At 36.9% G+C, this 15,132-nt stretch overlaps 1 protein-coding gene across 9 annotated transcripts in view; it reads left to right on the plus strand.

The window, feature by feature from the left end:
• CD36 (CD36 molecule) overlaps positions 1-15,132 on the plus strand; it is a 100,521-nt gene that overhangs the window by 44,112 nt on the left and 41,277 nt on the right. For 2 of the 9 annotated variants that reach the window (XM_045288675.1, XM_045288672.1), the window contains exons 2-3: positions 10,829-10,914; positions 11,404-11,617. In XM_045288675.1, coding sequence (XP_045144610.1) covers positions 11,498-11,617 — 120 coding nt within the window. In that variant the 5' untranslated portion in view covers positions 10,829-10,914; positions 11,404-11,497. Of the gene's footprint in view, positions 1-1,931; positions 2,229-3,167; positions 3,259-10,828; positions 10,915-11,403; positions 11,618-15,132 lie in introns of those variants that run through there. The other 7 variants (XM_045288677.1, XM_045288678.1, XM_045288674.1 and 4 more) reach the window with 6 other exon arrangements.

The following is a 15,132-nucleotide window of genomic DNA, read 5'->3' on the forward strand; positions in this document are numbered from 1 at the left end:
CTATTTAAAGCTATCACAACTAGTAATTATTTTCTTACATGATGCTACTTACATTAAATGATGAATTATTCTGGAAAAATTAAGTGAAAGGCTTAATGTATACAGTAGGAAATTTCATAAATAATTATAAATGGCATAAATTTTCTAGAATAAATTTCATACCGACAGAACTATACATGTAACATAAGATTGTTTTTAAAGATTTAACATACTGCTTTGTCCTTTTCTATGGTTCTAAATCAATAATATCTTTTGGCTCCAAAAGAAAACATTTACTTAAATATTGGTTCAGAAGATAACCAAAATCAAATATTTTATGACTTTTTTAATGTAAGGAGACCAATAAACTATTGGACCATGAGAGAAAAAAATATGTGACAAATTTTTCATTCACCAAAAGTTTGTAAGCTCAAATTATAAATTAAATAAATAACCATCAGCTACTGAGTTAGCTCAGGAGAAATATCATAACAATAGGGGATGCACTTGGACAGCGTGTACATGGGTTAGCTCCGGAAGAACATCATAATGACAAGTGGAGATGTACTTGAACAGAGTGTTCTCAAGTAGCTGGAATTTGCCTTGGAAGCTATAGTTGCCGCCCCTATTTTTTCCATAAGTTTTTGGCTGTGCATGTGCATGGGTGGACGTGAGGTTGACTTTCGCAAGGAATTCAGTCGGTAACAGTTCTCTGGCGATAGTTCCCTGCCCAGTGTCTGGTTAAGACTTCCAAGTAGCATTGCTTTACCCTGGTAGCTGCCTTCTCATTTATCTGCTAGCCTAACATTTTATAACTTTTAAGTAGACTTTACTTTCCTCTAAATGTTTTATAACTAATCATCCCTAATTATGTAAAATGTGCACATTTGATATTTTAAAAAAACACTTTATTGAACTAACATAAGATGAGTTTACTGTTAGGCCACAGTTACACATCCATAAAACACTGTTACCAAGTCAAGGCTTTGTAATTCACACTTTCCTTCGGGCTGTAGTTCAGTGGGTCGACAATAAATTATAAATAAAGCAGAATATGTTTGGACAGTTCAAGAAATCAGTTCCCTTTTCCTCTCTGACCTCTGACTTACTTGGACTGAGAGATGGGACAGGGGATAGAGCAGCAAAAGGAAAGAAATGTATTGCTGAGTATTGGAGATACAAAGGGTGCTCTCTCAGACCATGCATCATCTGTCTTCACTTTATTTAACACTCAAAGACTTATTTTGTGTGTACTGTACCCATTTCAGAGATAACTGAGTCCCAGAGAAATAATAATTAGGTGGAGAATTGAGCTTTTTTTAATTTGGGATGCTCTGTTTATAAGATGAGAAACACTGTGGGCGCAATCTGAGCACAGTAGCTCTGGTGGTGTAGAGGGTATGTGTAGAAAGACAAGGCTTTCTATTTCTGTCCAGTTACAGCTCACAGGGACATTTCACCCTGTCCTACAGGGGAGCTATGAGTTGGCATCAACTCAATACCAGTGAGTTTTGAGTTTACCCTGAACATCTGAACATGCCTGCTAGGTAACAGTCTACAGAACACAGTCTACCCAGAATGATATTCTCTACTTAGCAATCAGAGTGACTGTTTAAAGAACATGTTGCAATAACATTTTTAGGTGCTTTGCAATTACAATTTTCAAAAGAATGACAGTGAAAAATGAGAGGTGTCTTCTGGATTTCTTTCCTGGGGATGAGCAGAAGGAATCATTATGGATAAAATGGAAATTTTAGATATCCAATCATTGGTCACAAGATATCATTCAAGTCATGACCCTTGTTTATGGCACAAGTACCCTGGAAATCTGAAACTTTTCAAGTTTCATAGTTCACATCCCAGGAACTTTTACCTCTGGGCCATGGCTTTTCTGGGTGGAGTTTTCCTGGGAACACAGCTTTATCCACACACGGGAATAATTATAGGTTGTCTGGGAATTTGCTTTGGTGTCCTGGCCTCTTGAACAGACTTCTTATAGCTTATCCTACATCAGCCTTGGCAAAAAGCCTCAGCCTCTTCCTCCCATTGTGGAAGGGCAAATGCTAAAAAGATCATGCTAGAAACCAGCTGTGGATTTGAGAGCAAACGAAGAGCTCTCATCTACCATCTCCTTTCAAAGCGAAGCCAAGGGAGCAGAGCCTTTCACAAATTCTACTAAGCAAATTGCCTCCGAAAGATTTACACGGAGTAGAAAGCAGCAGACCGGCTTAGATGATCAAGAAAGGACTGTGAGTAGTGACTTCTTCAAACAGGCTTTGGAATTTTTTTCTGCCTTCAATCTTCAAGGCTCAATAATTAATTTTCTTTTCCATACCTGTGATTACTCTAAGGTTAAGCACTTTATACAGACTCTACATGATAGACGTAAATGTCTTAGCAAGGCCTTATACAATTAGCAATTTCTAAACAATAATGTTTTTTCTCAAACTGGCTTGGGAAATAAATTACCTATTTTAGTTTGTAGTGATGTGCTTATTAAGGAAACCAATACATAAAATTTGCATGACTTCCAAAACTTAATGAGAGGGAATGGTAGAGGCAACAATATTATTCCTCTAAAGGTAAAAAATGGGTGGAAGAGTTGTTGAGTAGAGCGTGCGATGTAACCAAAATTTTTCTCTAAGGTACTCTGTGTGAGTCCCAGGTGAATAAAGTTAATTATAATTTTGTAGTATGAAAGCTAATAATAAAGTATGACAGCAAGACCTAATTACTCATGGTGACAATGCATTGAAAGATGATAAATGAATCCAAATAATATCAATTACCATGAAAATAAGTTATAAAGTTAAACAAGTAGCCAAGCTAAAATTTACTCTCCCTCTTTTGCTCAAAAATATCAGTACATGGATGCAGTAATGTTAGATTATTAATTGTAAGTTTGACTGTTTATTTATAAAGCATAGGGCAACCTTAGATTAGTAACTTTCCAACCAAATAATTCAACAGACTAACTTGCTCAACATTTCAGTGTTCTGATGAACTTAAACCCACAGCAGAGGGATGTGTGCACCATAGTATTGCTGTATTAAGTTCAAAGTAGACAGTGCCCAAGCTTTTCGTTGCACAACAGCGTCGGGGACAGGGTCCACAGATGTCATTAGAGTATGTTTTCTGGAGAGAGGGGGAAATATTGAAAAACAAGTGCGGCTCCCTGTATTTTCCAGTGAGCCCTCTCAGGACTCCGTGGCCCTTGCAGAAATCCCTGTCATGTATTGGCCTGCTCTGCTGGAAGAGAACGATTCTGGACAAGGTCAGGTAAATTCATCACGAGGTTTTCCACATGCAATGAAAAACCCACCCCACCCCAACCCAAACCAAACCAAACGCACTGCCATCGAGTTGATTTTGACTCCTAAAGGCCTGGACAGAACAGCCCCTCTGGGTTTCCGTGACTGCAACTCTTTACAGAAGTACAAAGCCCATCTTTCTTCTATGGAGCAGCTGGTGGTTTCGAACAGTTGGACCTTGCAGTTAGCAACCCAACTCATACCCAGTATGCCACCAGGCCTCCTGGTGAATAGAAAGAGGTCAATATATACACTTACAGCTATTTTTAAGTGATAAAGTTATCATTTTAAAAGAAGTTTATTCTGTTCTCTGTTATAGTGGCAGAAGAAAAGAATGCTGGTCTTTTATTGATTATATAAAACATAAAATATATTTCCAAAAGAGATAAAAAATTAAACTGAGGTTTGTTTTTGTTTTCTCATAGATTCATGACATCACTAAAACTTGACACTGGGTGTAAGTTGTTCCATTTTCTAAATGGTTCAACAAAATCATAGGTTTCTAACATTCTTTCAGAGCATACTAATAATAAGGGATTCGAGTTTCAGGACATAGTGCAGAGGTCAAGTTGTGAATCCACGTCTGAAGGGTGCTGTTATTGTTAGGGGACAAAGTCAGTTCCAACTAGTGGAAAATGCATACACAACAGTTATTGTCATTGTGCGCTGAGTGCGCTGTGCTGGGGTGGGGGTGGGGGGGCAGGGACTGTTCTGTATTTTGTAGGGTGTTTTGTAGTATGCCTGGCCTTCAACTGCTGCATTCAAGTTGCTCCTCCCAAAATAACTCCAAACATTGCCAAATGTCCTTTGGTGGGGTGATTGTATTTTTAAGTGACTTCAAATTGGTTCTAACTCATAACTATCCTCACAATTGTGCTATATTTGCCACCATCGCCAGTCACCATATCAATCCATATCATTGAGGATCTTGTTTTATTTTTCTCATTTACCAAAAGTAATATTTTTATCTAGGGATTGGCCTTTATGGGTAATATGTCCAAAGCTCTTGAGACCAACTCACGGTTCTCACTTCTCAGAAGCAGTGGGGATCCTTACTCCAAGACAAAAATGTGGTTTTTATTCCAGTAGTCTATGTCATATTCAATATTCTTTGTCAACACAATAATTCAAACATAGCTATCCTTCACTGGCTTCCTTACACATTGTCTAGCTTGCATGAGCATGAGGCAAGTGAAAATATTATGATTCATGCCAAGTCTACCTTAGTCCCCAAAGTGATATATTTGTCTTTTGCAACAGATTTAACTAAAGAATATATCATTTGACTTTTTGACTCCTGCTTCTGGGCATGTTAATTAAGGATCCTAGGACAATGAAATCCTAAATAACATAAATATTTCAACAGTTTATCACAATATTGCTTATAAATCTTAAAACTTACTATTAGATTTGTAAATCTAATAAATCTCAAAATGTATCCGAATTTTTGTTTCGTATCTGAGTAGTCATTCATACGAAGGTCCAGATATGTTTTTATCTCCGTCTCTAAATGCTGCGGATCTTTACTTTCAGCATGTGAGGTTGTGTCATCTGAGTACTGCATTTGTTCATGAGCCTTCCTCCAATCCTGATGCCTCCTTCTCTTCATAGAGCTAGGTTACTGAATTCTTTGATCAGCACACAGAATGAATAAATCCAATGAAAGGTTACAACCTTGATGCACGTCTTTGCTGATTTTAAGCCACACTGTATCCCCTGGTTCTGCTGCTACAACTGCCTCTTGGTTTGTGCACAAGTTCCCCATAAACACAATTGAATGTACTAGGATTCCTATTCATCACGTAACTTATTATAATCCCAAAGTGGAATATCTTTGCATAAGAAGACATTTTTGGGTATTCTCTTCGTTCAATCAAGACCCGTTAATCGGCAGGATTGACTAATAAATACCTCATTCGACATTCTTTCCTGAATCCATCTTGAATTCCTAGCAGTCTTCTGTTGTTATATTTCTGCAATTGCTTTTGAGTTATCTTCAGCATAGTTTTATTTGCATGTGCTATTACTTATATTGCTCAATATTGTCTACATTTCATAGATCATCTTTCTCTGGAATGAACATGAATATCAATCTCCTAGAGTCAGTTGTTGAAGTAGCTGTCTCTCAAATTTCTTAACATAGACAAGAGATGCTTACAGCTTTGTTTGCATTGGTTAAGATATTCCCATTGGTATTTTGTCAATTCCTAGAGCCTTGTGTTTGCAAACACCTTCAGTGCATCATGGACCTTTCCTGTCAGTACTATTGGTTCTAGGTCATATGCTACCCTGAGGTGATTGAACATCAAGGAACACTTTTTGGTATAGAGGCATAGCGAATCTATGTATTCTCCCATCTTCTTTTGTTGCTTCTTACACTATTCGCTTTTTTCCCCGCATTGTTTTTGTTGTTAGATGCTGTTGAGTTGGTCCAACTGATAGCAGCTCTATGTATAAAAGAAAAAACACACAATCATGACACTTGTTATGTTCAGTGTCTCTTCTGGAATCCATTTTGAACTTCCTTTCTTGTCCTTTTCAAGGAGCTCTTACCCGCTTCTTGTACGATGTGGCCTTCTCACAACTTGTCTAGTCTTTTGTCATTAGTAACCAGTGCATCAAATCTATTAGTGAGATTTTCTCTGAATTGGAGTAGAAATATTCAAAGTTGTACTTTGGTGTTCATGGAATTGTTTGTGTGTGGAAGTAGCTTTTCCCATTTATCAAGAAGTTGGTGTTATTGCTGATCTCAGTAAGATGGTGGAATAAACAGACACACTACACAGACCCTCTACAACAAAGGTATGAGACTAGATGATAAAATAGGAACAGTGACCCTCAGAGGAAATGATAGAGAAATGGATTAGATATCTACTAAGAGAAAAAGCTGAACTAAAGTGACCTTAGAAGAGAAATGCTGGTGAATTGTCAGCTAGTCTGACAATCCACAGCGATCTTGAGTGTTTGCAAAGAGCAGTCTGTTTAGATAACATGCTAGAACACCACTGGGTGGCAGTAAGGATGATACTTAGTTATGTTTTCCTGCTGTTCTTTGTCTGCTTTCCCTTATTAGACTGTTGCTGCTGCTGCTGCTGTTTCAATTTTTTTGTCCCAACCAATAACAAATAACAATAGAAAACAATAACAAATTGACCCATCTGTCCTGTACCTCCTGCAGGCCCACCAATTGGGCAAGTGTCACTACTATACTACCTGATCATGAATAGCCAGCAGGCAGCAGCAGTCACCCATGCTACCTAAGCAGAGAGCTGTGCACATATGCACCTTCTCTGTCACATCCACCAGGAACCAGGTGATGAGTGTGTAAAGACAACAGCTATACCGCAGCAAAGCTTCTGGGACAACAATTTTGGTTCTCTTGAAGAAAGAAGTCAGGGTGGTCAAACAAGTGACCAAAACGTTTAGACAAATGCTCTTTTGAGGAACAAATGACAATAAAACTGCCTGATAAGGAGTTTAAAAGAATATTTAGTTCATTCATAAGACTTAGAGAAAGATGGAAAGGCTACAGAAGAGGTCAAGGGAAATACAGAAAAAATAAAACTCAGGTAAGTACTATAAGAACAAACTAGCAAAGTAAATGAAAAAAGTAGAAGTCATACAAAACAGCAAACAGAAAACCAGAAGATTTATGCTATTTCAGAAATAGATAATATTTTGGAAGGATAAAGGAATAAAATTGAATCAGTGGAAAGCTGAATTAGTGAGCTTGAACATAAATCTCTCCTAACTAATTTGCTAGAGATACAATCAGAAAAAAGACCCCAGATATCTGAATGAATGCTTGGAATTATGTGGCAAATCCTCAAGAGCAATGGCTTATGTGTCATTGCAATTTCAGAGCAGAAGAAAGCAAAATTTTCAAGGCAGAGAGAAAATTGTTGGAGGTATTGGAGGAAAAATCCCTTAATATCTTGATGTCAAGAAGATAGGTACTTAAGATGCTGAATAAACCCCAAACAGAATAGATCTCAAAATAAGACCCCTACAACATGCCATAGTCAACCTCTCCAAATTCAAAGGCAAGGGAAGAATTCTGAGAGCAGGGCAGTATAAATGAAAAAGTACCTACCTATACAGGCAAACCAGTATAACTAAACTTGGATTTTCTCAACAGAAGGCAATGAAATGATCACTCACCTGCCATAGAATCCTTTCCAATGCACACTGGCTCTATAGGACAGGATCGGACAGTCCCTGAGGGCTCCCAAGGCTGTAATTCCTTATGGGAGTCGAATACCCAACTTTCTCCCAAGGAGCAGCTGGTGTTTTTGAACTGCTGATCTTTTTCAGTTAGGAGGCCAAGGCTGCTCTTCAATGGAATGACAGAAAAGGAATAAGAAAAAACCTGCCAAACAAAATTTATATAACAAGCAAAATTATCCCTCAAATACAACAATATAGACAGTTCTGATAAATAGAAATTAAAAGAATTGGTAAAACCCAGATCAAACTTACAAGACACCCTAAAGGGAGTTCTTCGGACCAAAAATCTGGCAACAGCAGACAGCAATTTGATAATGACATACATGACAACAGCCAGCAGTCGGCCCAGACACAGGAATATCCAAAGTACAACAAACCTACCCTGCTGCCAACAGGGAACCAGAAGCATCAATGTGCAATGAAGACAATTACAAAGTAAAAAGAGGGAAGAGAGGAGGTGTAGGATTTCCAGATCTAGATGAACGCAAGTAGATTTCATGTCAATGAGAGGTAGGACAATATACAAAACCCCACTGCTACTTAGTAGATTCTGACTCTTACCCACCTGTGAGACAGAGCAGAAGGGCCAATAGACTTTCCACCGCTGTAAATCTGAGGAGAGCACACTGTCCCCCACTCTTTTCTGTGGGGGAGCTTTTTGACTACAACTAGCAGCCTCTGGTGAGCAGTCAAACCCTTTAAACACTATATTCCCAGAACAATTTTCCATATGTACGGTCACCATTTATGTTGTTGAAAACTATGATCTGCGATTAATAGGTTGTCAGTCTTCCAAATTCTTTTGCAAGGTGATCTTTGTCATCTTTTCTCTCACAAGCGTCACACTTGCCAACTCCCAATGCTTCCTTGTCTCCAACTGTCACATTCCAGTAGTCATTCATGTATCTTAATGGCATGTCTAATTAATTTCAGACTTCAAAAGTTGGTGAAATCTTCAATTTCCTAATTTTGACATTAATGGTTTATGCTAGATTCATATTTATGCTGATCCTTTTATAAAGTCTTGTTATGTTAGAACTTGAACGAAAAACCAGTTCACGTGCTTGATTTAAAACCCACTGATCTTGTCTTAGCATCTCATTTTACACATAAAGAAATGGAGAGATGTTAAGTAGCTTGTCCATGACCACTTGACAAGAGAGCCAAATCTGTTTTGGGTACAGTCTCAAAGATCCTAGTCCGGAGCACATTAGTTTAAATCTCTTTATTTTGATTGTTATCTGAAGTATAGCTTGCAATCGGGAGGCATATGTGAACTAGATATACATTAAACTATATCTCAAAAAGCTCTCTGATCATAACTGTCGGTTCAAGGCATACACATATAGAACCAGAATGGGATTCCATATTTAAAAATGTAATGGCTATTTATAAGAATAGGCTGCAAAATAATAAGACTTGTTGCATAGGAAATTTAATTTAATTATATAGAGGTCTTCAGGTGGTTTGTAAACCACCTGAAAGAATTTCTTTCATTGCAGTGTGTCAACCAAGAGCAAGGTCATAAAGGTAGCCTGTGTTAGATGATTTCACAGGATAAGAAATGTTATTCTCCCCACTCTACCCCCAAACTATTAAAAATGTCAAACCCACTTGCCCAGTGATATACGGAAGTCCATAGGAAAAACAAATATTTTGTTTAGATTTGTTTTCCATTCATATTATAAAAAATAGGACTGATGAAATATGTTTATTTTTCACTTTGGCCTAAGTAGAAACTAATTTATTGTATCCTATTGTGTTAGACAGGGTTCTCTAGAGAGATAAAACCAAATTCCTGATAATATAATATATTTATTTATAAAGATAATTAGATATATAATGAGAAATGAACTGTTAAATTATATACAGATAAATATACAATACAAGAAATAAACAGTTAAATTAGAAAGCACTATAAATGGCTTAGTGCAACTCACGTCCATGAGAGAAAGTTGAGAGACCAGCAGTCCTTCAAGTCTCTGTCTGATGCCAGATCTTCCTCTATTTGTAGAGAGAGCTAGGCTATGTCAGCACAGCAGCCAATCATAAGGCAGGTCACCAACCGCCAGTACGCAGCTCCAGAGAAGTCTTAAAGGGACCTCAACTTACAGCAACACAGTCCACAGGCTAGGCGTCCCACAGGCAGTGTAGCCTTTAAATTGAGGCACAGAACAAGCAAGGCAGCTGCACACTGGTCCAATGATCACAGAGTGAGAGACAAGAAAGGCAAGGCTCACCAAGCCATCCATCTCTCCGCCCCTCAGTCAATCCCACCTGCGTTTATCAGCCAGGCTGGCACAATAAACTATCTCACCTATATTTTATGGTTAAAGTATTCTAGATGTAAGGGAACAGAAAAAGATAATTTTTACTCAGTAAGAAAGCATTTGGAGAACAATTCTTATTTTGTATATTTCTATTAGTTGGTAGTCAATCCAGTGCTATTGTGAAAAGGATAGGTTGCTCATCACTTAGAAATAAACTAATTGGATTGATACTTCTATCGCCATAAAACTGTGAAGGAAAAACTATATTTTGGATACCACATCAACATATAATTTATTTTATTTCCCTTATACTTTTGACAAATGTATTTTGATGCTCTCTCTTCGCCATAGCATGCATTCTCTGGGCATCTATGCTTTTGCTGGCCATAGACATTTTAAAGTATAAAGTATTTGTTTAGAGGCTTTTAAGCACATTATGACCATTTATCAATGCCAGTTCAACCCTATAGGGGAAAAGTAAGTTATAACCAAAGTAGTTCAAATAATTATACTTTCAAAGGTTTGTCACAAGTAATAGATCTTTACCACTTTTATTACAGCAAGGTCCACTCATTCTATAATTTGTTTTCTTGATGTAACAAGTACATGTTCTGTTACATAAAGATATAAAGCATGAAGATTGACCAGTTGAAACACAACTAGTTACATTGTTACAACTGCCATAAATCAACTTCACATGATAAACTGAATAATATAATATTCAAGTTTAATATTTAAACCAATCAGAAAACAGGGCTAGCATTAAAATCATGCACTCTTGATATTATAGCTTTTTTAATTCTCTATAGTTATGATATATCCAAAATCAGCTATTAGCAATTAAGTTGACATTAAAGCACAGGTCTTCAAAACCACTTATTGTTCTGAATAAGTTTATATGATATAGACACAATTTGGACGTACACTTAGAATTCACAATAATGAGATTTTCCTTTTACTATGATTACAATTATGCTGATAGGGAAAATGCTTGTCTTAGTTTCCATTTGCCCAGCTTACCACTGTTTTTTCTCTTAACAGGTAGTTTACAAATGATTGGAGGAATTGATTTTTTCTAAGAATCATCATCTGTGTAATCTATATCTTGCTGTTTACTCCCAAAGAAGGTATAATAAAAAAATAACATGTCAGCATATTTGCTTAGCATTTAAATTGAGAAGACATCAGGCCACCGATATTTGATTTGCAGGAACCACCAGGCCCTTCATAGTTAACTCTGCTTGTTGGAGAAGCCAGACAGAGGGGCGAGATATAGTTAACAGGGCAGGTCAGTCTGAGCAAGAGTGATATGAGGGTGAGTACAGCCAGCATGAGCCTACACAGATAAGATTGCATCACGGGAATCGTCCACAGAAAGAACATCCTGAAGAAGAAACTGTTGAAGAAACTAGATGGCAATATATATTTTTTGGGCCTCAGGCACATTATTAAGAGGAAGAAAAGGGAGAAGAATCTAAACAGCCATTTTGCTAAAGCAAAGGAAAGCATTTGTTTATTTATAACAGCAAAATGATCGCTTTTCAATTGCGTGTTTTCTTTGTACTTTGATCTTTTTGCACTGATATTTAAGCTTCTGTTTTATAATCTCTTTCTAGTGATAGAACCAGAGCTCTTGGAAAGCACTTGAATCGGACCCAAGAGTTTGAAAGAAGCAGTTCCTGAACCTTTGCTGGTCCTCTGGAGGAAAGCATGGGCTGCGACAGGAACTGTGGGCTCATTGCGGGGGCCGTCATTGGGGCCGTCCTGGCTGTGTTTGGTGGTATTCTGATGCCAGTGGGTGACATGCTCATTGAGAAGACAATTAAAAAGGTACAGTTCTCTAAAGGACGTGTGTCCCATGTCCTTTTGCCATTTGTTCTGATTCTTCTTTGTTCTCTCTGATTTCATATTTTCAGTTCCTAGTTTATATTTCATGATGGTCTCTAATTTTGTATCAACCTCACCAGGTTAAATGGTAGAGAAGAGAGCACCCATGAAATGTCACAAGTATATTGTATGTTTACTTAGACCATTTTGATAATTTAAATATAAATACATAAACTTGAAAGCAAAGTAGTTATTGCTCTGTTAAAGCAAAGTAGGATTGCACATTCATTAAATTAATAGCTTTTTAGTATGTTCAAGGAGTATATTGGCATTCATGTTTGAAAACAATTTTTATTGTGTATTATTTTGTGTGGGTACATTTATAGAAATAGTAGCATTTGGGCTAACAACTGAAAACTAACGCTATTTTAAATGAGCATTGTTGTCATCTTTCAGACTGTTTGCATTTTCATTTGGTGAAAACTGCTTTTTATTATAAGAATCTATAATTTTCTCATACATGTTTCCTATTTATACAGATTTTTTGTCCCTTAGAAAATACTTTCATGTATACCATATCCCAGTAATATGCTACAAAATGACTTTAGCTTTAAATATAATTTTATTGATTCAATATACAGCCGTAACAAACTATAATTCATCTTTTAACCTATTTCCTAATTAGATTCCCACTCACTCAAATGAAACTATTTGATGGGGAGACAGAAGAATAACATAATAGGTCGCAAATCTACTACAATCCTAAATCAAAGATCTAGGGGAAATAAAACAAACTTACTGCTATCAAGTTTATTATGACTCATGATCACAAGCTTAAATGTCTTCAGGAGCTTTGTAGGTAAAATAAAACAAAACAAAAAAATCAAGGTTGCCAGGACAAAAGACAAAAGGAAGGACAGAAGCCATAGGGAACTTGAGAGTGAATACTCTGCCCAAAGGCAGATTGGTTCATTTTTTTAGGGCAGCATGTGGGCCAAGTAAAATAATATCTGAGTTCTAGCTTCAGCTCTCAGCTAGTTAGTATGTCAATGGCCTAAAGAAAGGGTTTATAAGCATGCTACACAATGGAGAACAAGATGAATTAAGTCTTGATATGGGTTAGGCCTATTACTGGCTACCACTGCCAAGACCCTTATCTAACTTCTCCATTCATCTGTACTTGACATCTTGCTCTGAGTAGGATTAGAAACAAAGGTCATTTTTTGGGCTGCCTTAGTAAATCTATTTAATCATAACAAGAAGTTACTACATTATAATGTTTCTTTCCTTTGCTTAATATGCTAAAGGTTTTAAGGTTAAAAGAAAAATTTTTTGTTGTAGTCTTTTGGGTTTTATCTTAGTCTACAATAGATTAGTAGCCCCAATGTTTGTATACTATATTTAGTCATTAAAAATATAGTCATTTAAAAGATATATATGGTCATTTCAATATCTTCTGTTGCTCATACACAATAGCTGTTAATTTCATTTTAATTGAAATCTTTTAAATGAGATGTTTAATGTTTTAACTGAGAGAACATCATTCTCATAAATGGTATTCCTGCTTTGGGAGTCCCAGTTTCCTGGGTATATTTTATTGAGACTGTTGGTGTCAGATTTGGCTTTTATGGTTGTGTTATGAAGTTACAGTTACTCCTTACCCTTCTAGACCTATGAACTGTGATTCACACCTGGATCTCCTACAAGAGAAAACAAGATCACAGTATCTAAGCATGTTGATAAGCATACTAAGCTTCCTCTGTTAGGAAAGTCCCCTGAACAGAAGAGTAACAATAATGTGCCAGTGTACAGCATTTTAGACTAAGGCCAATTTACTGTTACAAAATCAATGATCGATACCTGAGTGCTGATCATATAATTGTTGCTTCTTCTTCAACTAAATTATTAAGTGCACACTCTCTTAGGTGACAGACAAGACAATAAAATTTGTTTTAATTGTTTAACTTTCCCTAGAAGTTAATAACAGTTATGAGAAAATATAAGTTTTGTGATATCAAATGTGAGTTTATATAAAGACTAAAAGAAACAAAAATAAATGAACTCAGTGGCTATAAAATTTAATGGGAATTAACTATATCATAAGAAACACACAGATGAATCTCTAGAATTGTAGAATATATAATATGGAAAATAAATACAATTTAGAAAAATTAATTTTACAGAACATTTGAGAAACTTCAAGAAGAAGATGAGACCTGAGTGGGAATTTGATGTGGCCAAAATAGAACTTCTGAATGGCCAGAAAATATTGCAAAGAATGTGTCAGGGAATTCGTAGTATAAAAAAATGTGGACATTGGATTAAATGTTGTGAAAAGGGAGCAAAATAGGAGAGACTGTGGCAAGAATCCTGGATTAGCAGGATAGATAATCATTCTAGACTAGAGCTATGGGGTTAGATTTAAGAAGCTTTGAATATCAGGTAGGAGAAACTTTGACGATGGGCTAGGCAATAGAATTTTTAAAAATAATTTTATTAGGAGATCTTACAGATCTTACACATAATTCAATTGGATCAAGAATAATTGTACAATTGCTGCAACCATCATTTTCAAAGACTTTGTTTCCTCTTAAACTCTTTGATATCAGCACTCCTTTATCCCCTCCCTCCCCCACCCTGCCCCCAGGAACCCTTGTTCATGTATATAGCCATATTTTACACCATACAATGTATCCATTCACCTACAATTCTGTATTTGTTCTTCTAGAGTGGGGTTATCTACCATTTCCCCCAAAATAAGACAGTGTCTTTTATTAATTTTTGCTCCCAAAGATGTGCTAGGTCTTATTTTCAGGGGATGTCTTATTTTTCCATGAAGAATACGGTACACATTTATTGTTCTAGTAAAAGAGACCTCGCACTTCCTGTCTGTTCTGGCTGCGCTGCGGCCAACAGTGACCTGCACGGCGGCACCTGCCGCTATGGTCCAGTGTCCAGAGTTATGGTAGCTTCAGGGGGGCCTTATTTTTGGCGAGGTCTTAGTTTCAGGGGGATGCCTTATATTTCAGCGAGAGGCAAAACTGTAAGTAGGTCTTATTTTGTGGGGATGTCTTACTTTCGGGGAAACAGGGTAGTCATCATTGCTATCTGCTCCCCCTCCCCCGCTTCCACCCCACACCTTTCTTCCCATACCCTCAGGGAATCATTACTCCCATCACTGTTTCTAAAGTGCTATCTATCTTGGCTTTCATACATCAAGTGATATTAATTATACAAATGAAACATGAGGTATGAGATATATAACAAAATCTACATTTACCCATTTTTATCATCAGACAAGTAGCATTTTTAAAAGCCTGATGACATAGTGGTGAAGAGTTGGTTTGCAGTTCTAAACTACCAGCTGCTCCTTGGAGAAAGACAGGGCCTTTTCTACTCCCATAAATAATTATTCTTGGTAACTTACAGGGGCACTTCTAGCTTGTCCTATAGGGTCACTAGGCGGGAGCATCAACTCAATGGCAGTAAATAGGTGTCAGTGAACAGCTTCATATATA

The sequence above is a fragment of the Echinops telfairi genome, unplaced genomic scaffold (assembly GCF_000313985.2).
Source record: "Echinops telfairi isolate 266 unplaced genomic scaffold, ASM31398v2 ScPeMD7_23;HRSCAF=83, whole genome shotgun sequence".
Taxonomy (NCBI): domain Eukaryota; kingdom Metazoa; phylum Chordata; class Mammalia; order Afrosoricida; family Tenrecidae; genus Echinops; species Echinops telfairi.